Source organism: Corvus cornix, chromosome 11 (genome assembly GCF_000738735.6).
Source record: "Corvus cornix cornix isolate S_Up_H32 chromosome 11, ASM73873v5, whole genome shotgun sequence".
Lineage (NCBI taxonomy): Eukaryota > Metazoa > Chordata > Aves > Passeriformes > Corvidae > Corvus > Corvus cornix.
Window position 1 is genome coordinate 2,441,589 of NC_046341.1, and position 13,491 is coordinate 2,455,079.

The following is a 13,491-nucleotide window of genomic DNA, read 5'->3' on the forward strand; positions in this document are numbered from 1 at the left end:
CTTGCCACGATCCCAGATCCTTATTTCATCCTCCCCTTCCCGGCACCAGCTGCTCTCTGTTCCCTTTCCCTCCGGAGCAGCAGCAGGACCCGCCAGAGCAGCCTGCAGGTGAGCTGAGTTTGTCAGGGCTCTGCTTGCTCCCCTCCTGGCGCGTTTCCCTTCCTCCTGCTCTTGGCAGAAGGATGAGCTCTTGGAGGGGGTCAGATCTCACCGTCCTCTCTGGGAATTCCGGGTGTTTATTTGCAGGTAGCCTTGGAGGCGGAGAAACCACCAGAATCCTGATCCTGGGGAGAGAAAATCCATGGGGAGTGGAATGAGCAAGGTACAGGGGGACAGTGGGATGGTGGCCAGCACGTCCTCTTCTTCTGCAGCCCATGGAGGCACTTCCCAGGCCACCACAATTCCCTAAATACAACTATTTGCCTCTCCCCTTTCCCACAGCCCTTTGGAATTCCAAGCTCTTCAAGAGAATTAAGAAAACAAGTAGGGATTTATATCCAAGGTTTAGATCCGAGGGGAGGAGCTCGGTGTCTGCAGGTGTCAGAAAAGTGACAGCTGGCCTCAAATGCTCATCCCTGGGGGGGTAAAGCCTTGGCATTGTCATCCTTAGGGGTCCCTGCAGGGAAATTCCCCCCTTTCCACCCTCAGGATGTGCCCCAGCAATGGGGGAAGTGGGATTTCGGTGCTGCTTTTTCCTCCAGGGCTGGAGGAGGGGATCAATTTCTGTCGGTGTCCTTAAATAACCACTTGGAATGTGAGCCCTCCAGTTTAAAATTAGACCCTGGGACAACAACAGAGAGATCAGATCAGGGCAAACTGGCTCTGCATGGCTCTGATGTGGTTTAACACCGGGGTTTCACCCCCTGTCAACTCAGCCTGACAGGCAAAGTGGCTTTTACAGCCCCCCAGTGCCACCAAACCCTTTCGGGGAGCCCAGGCTGTTGTTGCCCAGGTTTGGGTTGGTGCAGACTCTTCTGTAGGATCCGATTTTGGTCTCCATAAGATGCAGGACTCTGCATTCTCCTTCACACTTTGTGTTGACTCCAGGTGTTTGCACCCAGGAAAGGGCTGGGGTTCATCTGGATGTGACCCAGTGCTGTTGGAAACCCTTCTTCAAACTCCTCAAACCAGGGCTGTTGTGCCACATGGGCACCAGCAAGTCCAGCTGATAATCAGCTCTTCCCTTCTGTGCCCCTGGGAAATGCTCTGGAGGGTTCTTACCCCCCTTAAACACCCTGAGCTGTCCCTCTTCTCCTTCATAACCCTGCCGCAGCGAGTTGGAGACCGAATTTGCAGCCTTGACATCTCTTAACTGCAATAAATATAAATCCTGCTATAAATAGTGCCCATCCATGCCCAGCTGGCAGATGCAACCTTTGAAACTCCACAGGATCACATCCAAACCCCTCCCGTTTCTGTGCTGAGTTTTCCTGAGCTCTGCTCTCCTGAGGGGTTGGGGATGATGGTTTGAGTGGGTTCAGCCTTTCCTGGTCCATGGATTTGGGTCCTTGGCTTGTCAAGTGTCCTGATCCTGCTGGACCCAGACCTGGAGCTCGATGTTCCCAGCACGTCAGATGTGCCTTGTTCCCGGTGCCATCTGAATTCTCTCTCCTTTTTGTCACCTTCCAGATTGTCACCGGCCTCTACCTGGGGAATATCCGTGGTAAGTGTCTTTCCCTGCCCCTCCATGGTGCTGTGGGATCCCTGGGGGGCTGGCAAGGCTGGAGGATTCCCTCTCCTGGGGAGCTCCATGTGCTCCCAGCTGGGAATCTCAGTGTCTTCCAGAGATCCAGAGTTGCCTCAAATCCCCATGCCAATTGCCAGTGATCCCACTCCAGCCCTGGAAAGGGATGTCCACTGCAAGCTGTGGTCACCAGCCATGCTGGAACACATGTCTGGAAACCTCCTCAACAGCGAGGACACAACAGCCTTTTCTGAGTTATCGGGATCATTTCTGATTTTGGGGATGGCTTCAGGAACCTGCTGAGTACCCAGCGCATCCGAGGGGGATTTTGCTTGGAAGGAGGTGGCCAACCTAATTCCCTGCACCGTGTGGGAGGAGAGGCAGCGGGAAGGGCTGGAATGGGGCTCAGGGGGTGGGGGGTCCCAGGAGACAGGTAATTCCCACATGGCTCCCTTTTCCAGACTCCGAGGACCATGAGAACCTGCTGAGGAAGGGGGTGACCCACATCCTGTCCGTCCACAACCGCGCCAAGCCCGTGCTGGAGGTGCGTGCCCGGGTGGGGGGGCCTGGGGGACCACCCCGGGGCAGCAGGGACTGGGAAGGTGCAGATGGGACACGCAGGAACTTCCCCTGGCCTGGGGAGAGGCAATGCGGGATTCGCACCGATTCGCACCGACTCACAGCGCCGGCTTTGGGGAGGGGGCAGCGGGCTGTTTATGGGGTCACGGGCATCGCTGGGTGGTTTTGGGGGGCAGCGCTGCGGGGCCGGGCCGGGCGGGTGCCCGGTGCTGCCGAGGGGTCCCCACGAGAGGGCGGCGGCGCCCCGCGAATGGAGCCCCGGCGGGGAGGGGACACGGCGGGAGCCGCTCCCGGAGCTGGCACTGCCCGCTCGGTGTCCCCGCTTCTCCCGCCTCGCTGGTCCTCGGGATGCCGGTGGGGAAACTGAGGCAGGAGGGAGCGGCTCCGGGGATGATGCCAGAGGTGTCGGACAAATCCTGCCCGGATGGTTCCGTGAGCCGGGAGCAGCTGCAGGTTCGGCTCCCGGGATGTGCGAGGAGTGAGGGGCACGGCCGTGGGGTGCTGGATACCTGATGGGGCCACAGGGACAGCTTCCACTGTCCCAGGTTGCTCCAAGCCCTGTCCAGCCTGGCCTTGGACACTTCCAGGGATCCAGAGACAGCCACAGCTGCTCTGGGCACCCTGTGCCAGGGCCTCCTCACCCTCACAGCCAGGAATTCCTTCTCAATATCCCATCTAAATCCACTCTCTGGCATTGGGAAGCCATTCCCTGTGTCCTGTCCCTCCGTCCCTTGTCCCCAGTCCCTCTCCAGCTCTCCTGGAGCCCCTTTAGGCCCTGCAAGGGGCTCTGAGCTCTCCCTGGAGCCTTCTCTTCTCCAGGTGAGCACTCCCAGCTCTCCCAGCCTGGCTCCAGAGCAGAGTTTTCCCAGCTTTTGGAGCATTTCCCTGGCTCCTCTGCAATTGCTCCAGCAGCTCCACATCCTTCTCGTGGCGGGGCTGCTTCACCCCAATGTTGGGATGCTGCAGAAGGCGAACGGGACCACCAGGACCCCCTCACCCTTTCGGGGCCAGAAGGGAGGGAACCCCAACAAAACCCCAGCTGGATCCTTTTCCCTCCTGAGGCGTTGAGTAACGTGGAGAGGGGAGGGAAAGAAGGGAAGGACAAACGGCTCCGGGCCGGGCCGGGGCAGCCGCTGGGGCCGGCGAGCGCGGGGCTCGGCCCGACGGGGAGCAAACCGCACGGAGCGCTTACAACACGGAGCAAAGCCGCACCGAGGGGAAGCGGAAAGGCTCGGGGGGGTGAGGGGATGGGGGGTTGAGCAACGTGTCAATCACGGCGACCGCAAAGCCCAGCACCGCTGCCACGCGTGGCCCCGCTCCGCCCGGCGGGATGGGGACGCCCGGCCCCGCGGGGAACGGGGAGCCGCTGGATTAATGCGGGATTGAGGGGGTGTGGGTCGGGGTTTGGGGTGGGTTGAGGTCGTTTTGGTTGCTCCACGGTGGGTTTGATGGCGTGGTGGCTCTTCCCGGTGTGGCGAGGTTGGGATGGCAGCCGGCACGGATGGAGCTGTGCATGGGATGTGGGAAATCCACGCTCATCCTTGCAGCAGGGGTCATTCCAGCGCAGAATTATCCCTTTTCCCATCCTTCTCCGCCCCTCCCCTCCTTAAATAATCCGCTTTTCCCAGCCTCCTGGGCTGGAGGGTGGTCCGTGGGGTCGGGCTGCCTGCGCCAGGAGGGAGCTGATGGAGATGGGGCAATCCCTGGCGCTCTGGCTGCGGGATTTTCCCCCCGTTTTGCTAAGAAAGGATTAAAAAAAAAACCCAACCCCCAGATAAAAAGGATCTAAATTTAGCTGCGAACAGGGAGGATCGAGGAAGCGATGTTTTAAGGAGAGGAAAGTAATCTGACCTAGGCCAGCAGGCAGCAGATGATTTATGGGGTATTAAAAGCACGGGGAGGAAATAACTCATTGATGAGAGTGGCTTTGTCAGTGCGTGGTCACACACATCTTCCTGGTGGAGTTTGGGGCCTGGAAAAGGGCTGGCTCTGGGTTTGGGGGTTCCTGAGTGTTGTAGTTGTCCCCACAGCCTGGCCTGTCCTCTGGGACTGAGAGGAAATCGCCCGGGATGGGATGGATGCAGCCATCCATCGGAGTGGAGCAAACCCCAAAGCGGTTTCCAGCTTTCTTCTCCCCTCAGGGTCAGCTGAGGAAGGGAAAAAAAAAGAGAAATGGAGATTTAATGCTTCTTGGAGGTATTTTATTGCTATTTAATTCTGTATTACAGGACATGACCTATCTGTGTATCTCGGCCTCGGATTCATCCAGTGAAAACCTGTAAGTTATTTCCCATCCTTTTTTCCTGTTGGTCAATAAAAGCTCAGGTTCTGCAGGATGAAGGTTTAGTCCATCCATGCTGTGAAATTTCTGAGCTTCCCAGAAGCTGGGGTTCATTTTTTGTGTGGTAAATAACACTTTAGGGCTTAAAATCCATTTTTAATGTGTGTTTGCAGTCAGGAAATTTGATTTTTCATCACATTTCAGAATTATTCTGCTGGGCAGGGTTGAAAATTGGAGTGTTGGAAAGACGATTTGTGTCAGGCATTTTTGTTTTGGAAAGAGAAATACGGCATTTATTAAAACACACATTTTTTTTTTCACCATCTAAAGCACAGATGCTTGGAATGATCTTTTGGAGATGAAGCTGCTGAGAGGAGCTGGGAGGAATTCCCAGGATTTTGTGGGATGCTGCTGCTTTGGGTGCTGGGCATCCAATAAATCATCCATTTGCACCAGCAAATTGGCAAATCCACGGGATTTTTCTCTCCAATCAAACCCTAAAAAACATCAAAACTTAATTCCCAGGGCCCAGACTGAGCCCTGCCTGTGGAGGTGCTGGTTTTTCCAGCATCCTTGGGAGCAGCCGTGCCCGGGGGTGGAATTCTGCTTGCTCATGCTGCTGCTGAGCGGAAAGAGAAGCTTTACAAGAAAACCCTGCCTCAGCAAGAACTGGGATTTTTCGCTGTTAATTTTTTTTTTCCACTTCGCTCATTTCTTTGCGTTTGTGGCATCTCTACGAAAGGGAAAAAAAAAAAATAAAGGGAGGGGGAAAAAAAGATAAGGCTGCCTGCAGGAAGGAAGAGTTATTCAAGAAACTATTTTCTGCTTGTCAGTTTGTGCCTTGGATTTCACAATCCTGGTGAACTTTGTGTCCTGCTTGTGATTCGGGCTCTCAGCGCTGCCATTCCACTCCCTGATCCCACACTTTGAGGCTGGAAAAGCACAGGCAGAGCTTTCCCACTGGGAAAAACACCCCTGGAGTGGGTGAGGATGGATGGGGAGCTAAAATCCTTTGGGATGGGTTGGGAGAGGGATGCAGGCTGGAGGCACGAGCATCGTGTCCTTGTGGCATGGGACATTCCTGCTGCTCCTACCGAGGGGCTGGAGGGCAGGATTGGGATCTGGAGAGCTCGGAGCTGTGTGGGCAGCACCTGCAGGCCTGGGGGGATGTTGGTAGCTCCGTGAAGATCAGCAGGGCCAGCAGGGAAATCCCCTGGGACAGGCTTTAGGCAGGGGAAATCCTCCCAAAGGGTGATGCTCCGTTTGCTGTGGTGCTGGAGGAGCCTTGCACTGACAGCTCCTCCCAGGAATGAGAGGCTCAGTATTTTTAGCCTGACCGCAGTGTCAGAGACTCCCTCATCTCTCCTGCTCTTCCTGGGAAGCAGAACCCGCTCCTATTCCTGAATAAATTCATCCTTGTTTGCCTCCCTGGAAGGTGCCAAGCCCAGCGCTCCCAGGGCACCCTTCTCCATGGGCTAGCAGGGATGGAGGAGATTCTGGAGGGTTCCCAGAGGGACACCAGCTCCCTTGGCAAGGGGCACAGTGGGAATAACCGTGGGAGGTCATGCTTTGGTTTCTGAGAAATCCGGAAGGCTGCGTGGGTGCACGCCCACCCCGTCACGCGGAGGCAGAGGAAGTCCGGCGCCGGAGCAGAGGTGCTGCCAAAGGGACCCTCTTCTCCTCCTGGAAAACCCAGGCCTGGGTGCTCAGGGAGGCCACCAGCAGCACAAGTGACCAGAATCAGGTTTTCTGCCTCAAAACTGCCCCAGGGCTCGGTGTGATGCTGGCAGCGGGGAGGGATGGGCAGGTTTCATTGGAAGGAGAGGAATACCTGGCTCAGCGTGGGATCTCAGCGGGACAACAGCTCCTGGAATCCCAGCCAGGGATGAGCTGGAGGGATGGGTCTCACCAGAGCCTGCCACAAACACCCAGCTCTGCCCACTCAGTACACATGGAATTAGTTATCCTGTTTTCCAGGTGTGGAAGCCCGGGCTCCCACCTGCCCCGTTTTGCTGCAAAATGCTCCCTTTCCCATTCTCCCTTTCCCATTCTCCCTTTCCCATTCTCCCTTTCCCTCCCTCCCTTTTCCATTCTCCCTTTCCCATTCTCCCTTTCCTTTCCTCCCTTTCCTTTCCTCCCTTTCCCATCCTCCCTTTCCCATCTCCCTTTCCCACTCTCCCTTTCCCATCCTCCCTTTCTTTCCCACTGGCATCTCTCCATCTTTCCCTGGGAGGGAAGCAGGTGTTTTTGGCACTGTTTGGGAATGAGGGGTGAGGCAGGAGAACTGGGAGAGTTCGTGTCCCTTGAGCATGAGGTGACACCTTTCCCTGCCGGCCGTGCCCCTGGGGCTGAGCTGGTGGCATCACCCTCATTCCTTGATCCCTCAGGAAGAAGGAAATGCCCCGGGAAATCTCCCAGGTCATTCCCTTCACTTGGCAGCGGCAGGATCTCTGCTCCCACCCCACGCTGGTAGCCCCAGGGTGGTGGGAAGTCCTTGGGAGTGACGCTGGTGCTGTTTTCAGGGTGTCCCAGTGCCCTGCACGGACTGGCAGCCCTTCCCTCCTCACCTCCTGCCCCTCTCCCCACAGGCTGCAGCATTTTAAGGAGTGCATCCAGTTCATCCACGAGTGCCGGCTCGGAGGGGGAGGCTGCCTGGTGCACTGGTGAGAGCTGCTGTGACCCCCTCAGGCCCCATCCATCCCCTGGGAGCTGGGGGTGGGCTCCCAGAAAGTGTCCTTGGGGTGGGACATCACTGGGGAAGGGCAGGAAGGAGAGGAGGAGGCACGGAACAGCGGGAGTGCCGTGGGAAGGTGCCCACCTCTGGCTCCACAGGGATGGGTGCTCCTTGCACTGACCACCTGAGCATCCAAGCCGTGGGACAGGCTTGAGGAGGGGACAGGGGGGTCACAGCAGTGGTGAGAGAGCTCCTTACCCCCTCCCAATCCATGCCTGCCAGCGCCCCAGCGAGGGAACCTCCATCCCACGGGTGATGCCCGCGGGATCCTCTCCCTGACGCGGCTCCCTGGGCCGTTCCAGCCTGGCCGGGGTGTCCCGCAGCACCACCATCCTGGTGGCCTACCTGATGACGGTGACAGAGCTGGGCTGGCAGAGCTGCCTGGCTGCCACCAAGGCCGTGCGCTCCTACGCCAGCCCCAACGCCGGGTTCCAGCAGCAGCTGCAGGAATACGAGAGGACCCTGCTCCGGGAGGTAAAGTCCCCTTGGATACATTTTGGAGGGGTTTGCAACCAGGTGCAGCTCCTTTGCATGCAGCTCTCTGTTTGTCCCAGCTGGATTTTGGGAATGTCATTGATTACCTGGGGATTTGGGGGTTTGCACGCAAAAAAAAAAAAAAAGGAAAATAAATTTTTAAGAAGTGCCTCGATATTATGTGAGCGCACTTCCAAAAGCTCTGGAAAACCCTAAACCCTAAACTAGAAAACCCTAAACTTGTTTTCATGAGTTAGGACACAGCGGGAGGGATGGGAGAGCAGTTTGTCCCTTGGGAACCTTAGGAAGGAGCTGGGCCAATTTCCAGGAATGCAGCACGGCGGGAGCTGGAGGCGAAGAAGGGGAGTGGAGAGGGAGGAAGGCTCTTGTGAGGAGTTTCGGGATGTCTGGGCACGCTTGGATGTGCCAGGGCTCCCTGTGCCAGCCTGCAGAGGCAGGTGACAGGTGGGAGCAAGTGTGGGTGGAGAAATCTCCAATCTTTCCTCCCCAAAATGAGATGGAGCAGCAGATTTTGGGAGAGCAGAAGCTCGGGCTGGATGGGTTCCCATCCGTGCAGGGGAGGGAGGATGGAGCAGAGCCCAGCAGGATTCCAGCAGCTGGGATGACAGTGGCACGTTCAACTGGGAGCAGAGATCAGAGCTGCACTTTTGACCTGGAAAGCCTCCGAAAGCAGAGGAAAAGGCCTTGAAAGGCAGAGGGAAAGGCCTTAAAAAGCAAAGGAAAAGGCCTTTAAAAGCACAGCTCCCACCTGGCTCTCCGGCTGCCTCCAGCCTCCCACTCTGGACTCTGCTCCTTCACCCATCCCTGGGGTCCCAAACTTCACCTGGGACACAGCTGGACCTCTGCAAGGAAAGGGGAACCGTGGAAAAGAGGTGTGCCAGGGATGTCACCGCCCATGTCACCCCTGGACTCGGCACCATCCCTGGAGGCAGAGCCCCCCACCCTCTGCAGCCCCGAGCATCCTGCGATGGCCCCGTGACAGACAGGACCCTGAGGTCCCTCCGGCCCTGCCGAGCCCTTGCAGGGAATTCCTGTCCTCCCAGGAGGGAGCAGGGACAGCACGAGGCACTGGCCCAAAGGCCAGCCCCTTCCCCAGCCCCAAGTTCCCTTCCCCGGCTGCGGCGGGCGCTGTCACATGAGGGATGTGGCTGTGCCCCGTTATCACCAGCTTGCAGAAACGCCTGTGGAGGGGGGTGGAAAATGCTCCAAGGGATTACAAAACACCCCAGGGGCTGGAGATTCCCTGCGGGGCTTCCCCTGGCTGGGCCACCTCTCCCTGGCCCTTCCCACACTCTGGCTGCATCCCCACACAGGCCCTGCTCTGGGGTTTGCTCATCCCAGTTATTCCTCCTGCTCCCAGCATCCAGACTGGGCTCAATGGTCACCACGCTTTCCTCCCTATCCCTTGGAAGCTGCTTTTCCATCACCTCCCAAGTTTTGCCAGTGGCTTTGCAATGCTTTCCCTGAAATACCCGAGGCACAGCCAAGGGTGGAGGCACTTGGATGTGTTTTCTTGACCGTGGGATTTAGCAAGAGCTGCCTTTTCCTTGAAACTCCCACTCCGTGATGACAGCACTGGGGAGGGAATGGCCCTTGGGGGTGGAAAAGCCTCAAACCTTGCTGCTTGAAACCTGTGAGGAAGCAGGTTGGTCCTTCTGGGCACCTCCTCAGGCTGTGGTGCCTCAGTTTCCTTCATCCCAGGGAGCTCAGACGGGAGCATGAGAGGAAGGAATGGGGAAGATGCTCCCTGGGACTGCCCAGCCTCGCTGCTGGAGCGTGCAGCTGCGGTTTCAAGCTGCCAAATGGGGCTTCTCTGGGCTGGAGGGATAAAGAAGGAAGGAAGGGACCAAGAGCAGCAGCAGGAGGATGGGTAAGGTTAGAAAAGGAAGTCAGCAGGCACAGACAAGACAGTGTGGATGTGACAGAGCGCACACATGGGCACTCTGGTGACAGATCCGTGCCCTGTGGTACTGGCACAACATGGCCAGGCTGCCTTTCTCCCCCTGGTGCCATCCTAGATGGGCTGGGTGCTCCTGGCCTGGGAGAGAGAGGGGGGAGGAGGAGGAGGGCAGTGGGTTGGTGGTCTGTGCTGGAGGAAACGGGCTGGAACCACTTCTTGCTCTGGCTTTAAAAGGAAATGCCTGGCAGCTTCCCCCATCTCCCACCCACTCCTTCCCTCCTCCCTGGGTGGTGGGATCCAGCTCCGAGCCTGGGTGCTGAGCCTTGGTGGGTGCCAGGCAGCTCTTCCCATGGAGCTTCATCCCTCTGCATGGTTTCCATGGAAGGGATGTTCCCCCCATGAGATCCTGGTGTGGATTCTTGTCCCAAATCCTGTCCCAAACCCTTTGGGTCTCACTTCCCAGGGGTTGTTTCCTAGCAAGGAGTACAGGTCTGGCTCTGGGGGAGCGCCCTGAGCACGGGATCTTCCTGCTGGCAGGTGGCAGTTGTGTAACAGCCGTGGCGAGTCCTGCTGTGGGACGGAGTGAATTTGGGAAATCCAGACATTCCCACTGGAAATCCCCCCTGCCCCAGCTGATTTTCCCTGGCTGCAGGAGAGGGGGATACCACCAGGGTCAGTCTCAGGCTTTTTTGCCCTTGTGGCTCATCCAGTGCTGAGCTGCCAATCCTGCTGTCCTGCATCCCGAACTTTTCCTGCGAACTTGGTGGCTAGTGCCCATTTGGGAAGCCGAATCCACAGCAAAGGCACCTCATCCAAGGGGTGCCAAGCTCATGGGAGCTGCTTCCATCTCCCTCTGGATCCCCTAGCTGAATCCCATCCTGTCCCTGTGCCACCCCATCCCAGGGCTCCCATGCTCAGTCCCTCTCTGCACCCTTTGCACCCACGGGTGCCCTCCATCCTTTTCCCGAGGTGTTTGCTGTTGCTGGGTGTGCTCCTACCACTCATCCCAGTAATTCCTAGCTGGAGCAGCAGGTTCCCAGCTCCTCAGGGAGCTGGCAGAGCTCTGGTTGTTCCCTACAAGCCCTGGGCAGCCGGAATGGTGAATCCTGGCACAGCTGCCCCTTCCTGCCCACGCTCCTCGGTGCTGCAATTTGGGACTGTCTGGCTCTTTCCTCATCCCAGCAGTAACGGGAACAGTTTCTCTGGACCATCCCTTCCTTCCCAGCCACCTCCAGGCCTCAGCCTGCTTCCAGCTGGCCCCTGGCCACCGGGATACTCCTGCCTCGGGAGCAGTCGGGATGAGGGGGATGAGAAGTTCCCCACAACCTCCCGGTGGTGAGCGAGGTGCTCTGACAACAAACCTGCCCCACCTTGCAAGGGCCATCTCGGCGGGGGGGGAAAGCTTCGGGAAGCATTCCTTACGGGAATTCAGGCACACGAGGAACAGCAGCAGCTTCTTGGCAAGCAGAAATAAATAAAGCTGCTGTCCCAGCTGCAGCCACTGCGGGAAGCTGAGGGTGCTGCCAGCTCTGTGCCGGGCTGGGGATGTGGGGAGTGCTGGGATGGGGGGGATCCACAGCATCCGTGGTGAGATGAGTGTGAGCTCCGGTGGGATTGGGACCTTCCTGCGTGCTGGATGTGCCTGGGGATCCCCCGGCCTCGCCTGAGGCTGCGGAGGGCTGGGAATGCAGCAGGAATTGCTTGGCTCCCTGCTTTCCATTGGAGCTGTAGCAGCCTTGCTCTCTCTCTGGGGGTCTCTCAGCCTTTTCAGGTGACCCTGACAACCTTTTTTCCTGGCAGTACCGCTCCTGGATCCGCCGGGATTACGGCAGGAACCCCTTCCAGGACCAGGAGGAGCTGCAGCGCTTGCTGGGCCAGCAGCACGAGGGGCAGAAGGAGCAGCAGCTGGGGAGCAGGGATTGCTCCTGGCTCCGCTCCCCAGCTCCCACCTTCCCTCCTCCCTGCCACGCAGGTGGCACCGGTGGCAGCAGATGGATGAACAGATAAGCAGCCGGCTGTTCCCCGGCAGGCGCTGGCCCTGGGGCTTGGAAAACTCAGTTTTCCCTTTGCCAAGCACCCCCAGGGATTCAAGTCTAGGGCAGAAATCCGCCAGCACCAGCGTGGGCTCCAGGCTTGGAGCAGGGGGGGCAGGACTCACGGAGCTCCCCATCAGCTGCCAGCTCCAGTTTGTGGGTGACAGTGTCCTGCTCTGACCCATTCCCCCTTTCCCAATGGATTAGAGCCGCTTTTCCACCCTCGGAGCAGCAGCCAGCCCCGTCCCTCTCTCCTCATTACAATACCTGGGCGCTCCTCTGGCAGGGCACGGGAATGGTGCTGCCGACCTTGGAAATCCAAGGTGGGGGGAGATGGAGAGAGGCCGCCTTGTCCTCTGTTTCCCTGAGGAAGGAGGGATGAATGTTGGGATGTAGGGGTGCTGCTGAGCCTCGGCCAGCACCCAGTGGGATGGGGAGAGAGGCTGGAGGCTCTCTGGGGCTGCCCCTTGCTGTGCATGGAGTTTCCCAGTCCAGCCTGGTCCTAGGCAGGTGAATATCTGGCATTTTCCTTATCCCAACCCCAGGGAGGGGGAAAATCCAGTGGTGCCTGTCCCACTGCCTCCATCTCTGGAGCCAGAGTGGTTTTGGGTTTGCCCTGAGCCCCATCTGAGTGTCCCCGCTTGCCAAAGATGCCAAAAGCTTGGTTGGACTCACTCAACCCACGGACCAATTTAACTCTGTCCCTCTCCAAAAACCTTTTTAATACCTAAAACCCATGGCCACGCCCAGTTTTTCATCCCAAGCTCGTGCTGTGCTTTTCCAGAGCTTCCTTTGGCAGGAATCCCCCCATCTGCCTTACAAGGAGGGTCCCATGCCATGGATTCAGCCCTTCTGCACGGAAACCTTCAACCCTTCCGTGCCATCTCGGCCTTTCGCCATAAATACCTTGTTTGTCCACTCAGAAACATCTGTTCTGCAATTCCTTCTAAGAAAAAAGGGATTCAAAACATTTCTAGGAATTCTCTCAATGAAGATTTCTGGGTACTCATCATGTGACGGCACCAGGGGTGACTGGCCCAGCTCCTAATAAAGAAGAGAGTGACTAAAATCACGAGGGTGCCTGGACTTGATTTGTTCCTGGTGGGAATACAGAGATGGACTGAAGTGACCGCCCTGCTTCCCATTTTCTTGGTGAGAACCACCAGCAAAACGAAAAGATTTCAATATTCAGTGTTTATCCATGACGTGTAGAATTCCAGGGGGAAGAAAAACGGGGACTTTTCCCATTTTTTAGGTGGAGAAAAGGGTCCCTGTGGCTGTTACTCCACATGGAAGTAATGCCATGCGTGGGAAAGCAATGAATGGGATCAAGGCTGTTGGTGGAGGGGGCTGAGTGAGCGAACGGGATCAATGCTGGATTTAAAGCCCCCGTTATCATTTTAGGAAGCAGAAAAATGGAACTTGCACGCAGGAAGAGAAAAGAGAAGAAAGTGGGAGTTAATAGGAAGTCATTGGAGATGGGTGATAAGCAGAGATTGGCTTTGCCCGAGGTGTGATAACCTCCACAGCCCGGCGGGCCCTGCCCCTCCCGGGGTTCAGACATTCCCCAGGGAACCACGGCACCAAAGCAAAACCTGGGAAAATCCCCCCAGTTTGGGGAATCACAGGGAATGATTCCCCAGAGCAGCAGCACCCTCCATGCACCAGCGCCACCAGCGACATCGGTGCCCAAAAAGCTCCCCCCATCCCAAATTTCCCTGGATTTGCGGGGTGTCCCAGGTGAATAAATCTATTTTTCCACTTTATTTCTCCATCAGTGGTGGC

The 13,491-nt window shown here is 57.3% G+C and overlaps 1 protein-coding gene across 5 annotated transcripts; it reads left to right on the forward strand.

The window, feature by feature from the left end:
* The first annotated feature begins 39 nt into the window (after window positions 1-39).
* On the forward strand, window positions 40-12,778 carry LOC104691909 (dual specificity protein phosphatase 22-A-like). Of its 5 annotated transcripts, XM_039558577.1 has the most exons (8): window positions 40-108; window positions 247-322; window positions 1,630-1,663; window positions 2,146-2,228; window positions 4,492-4,541; window positions 7,133-7,207; window positions 7,581-7,752; window positions 11,474-12,778. In XM_039558577.1, exons 2-8 carry the CDS (start codon window positions 302-304, stop codon window positions 11,678-11,680), a joined length of 642 nt encoding a protein of 213 aa, XP_039414511.1. In that variant the 5' UTR covers window positions 40-108; window positions 247-301; the 3' UTR covers window positions 11,681-12,778. The 5 variants fall into 5 exon arrangements, with proteins under 5 accessions (XP_039414511.1, XP_039414510.1, XP_039414509.1 ...); XM_039558575.1 differs by lacking the exons at window positions 40-108; window positions 247-322 and having other exon boundaries at window positions 1,447-1,663; XM_039558578.1 differs by lacking the exons at window positions 40-108; window positions 247-322; window positions 1,630-1,663; window positions 2,146-2,228 and adding an exon at window positions 2,621-2,716.
* Window positions 12,779-13,491: the final 713 nt, after the last annotated feature.

Coding starts and splice junctions, on each gene's coding strand:
- LOC104691909 (XM_039558574.1), top strand. CDS start 6,109: ATGCTTTGGTTTCTGAGAAATCCGGAAGGCTGCGTGGGTGCACGCCCA. Junction 6,522..7,132: donor TTAGTTATCCTGTTTTCCAG/GTGTGGAAGCCC, acceptor CTCTCCCCACAG/GCTGCAGCATTTTAAGGAGT. Junction 7,753..11,473: donor AGAGGACCCTGCTCCGGGAG/GTAAAGTCCCCT, acceptor TTTTCCTGGCAG/TACCGCTCCTGGATCCGCCG.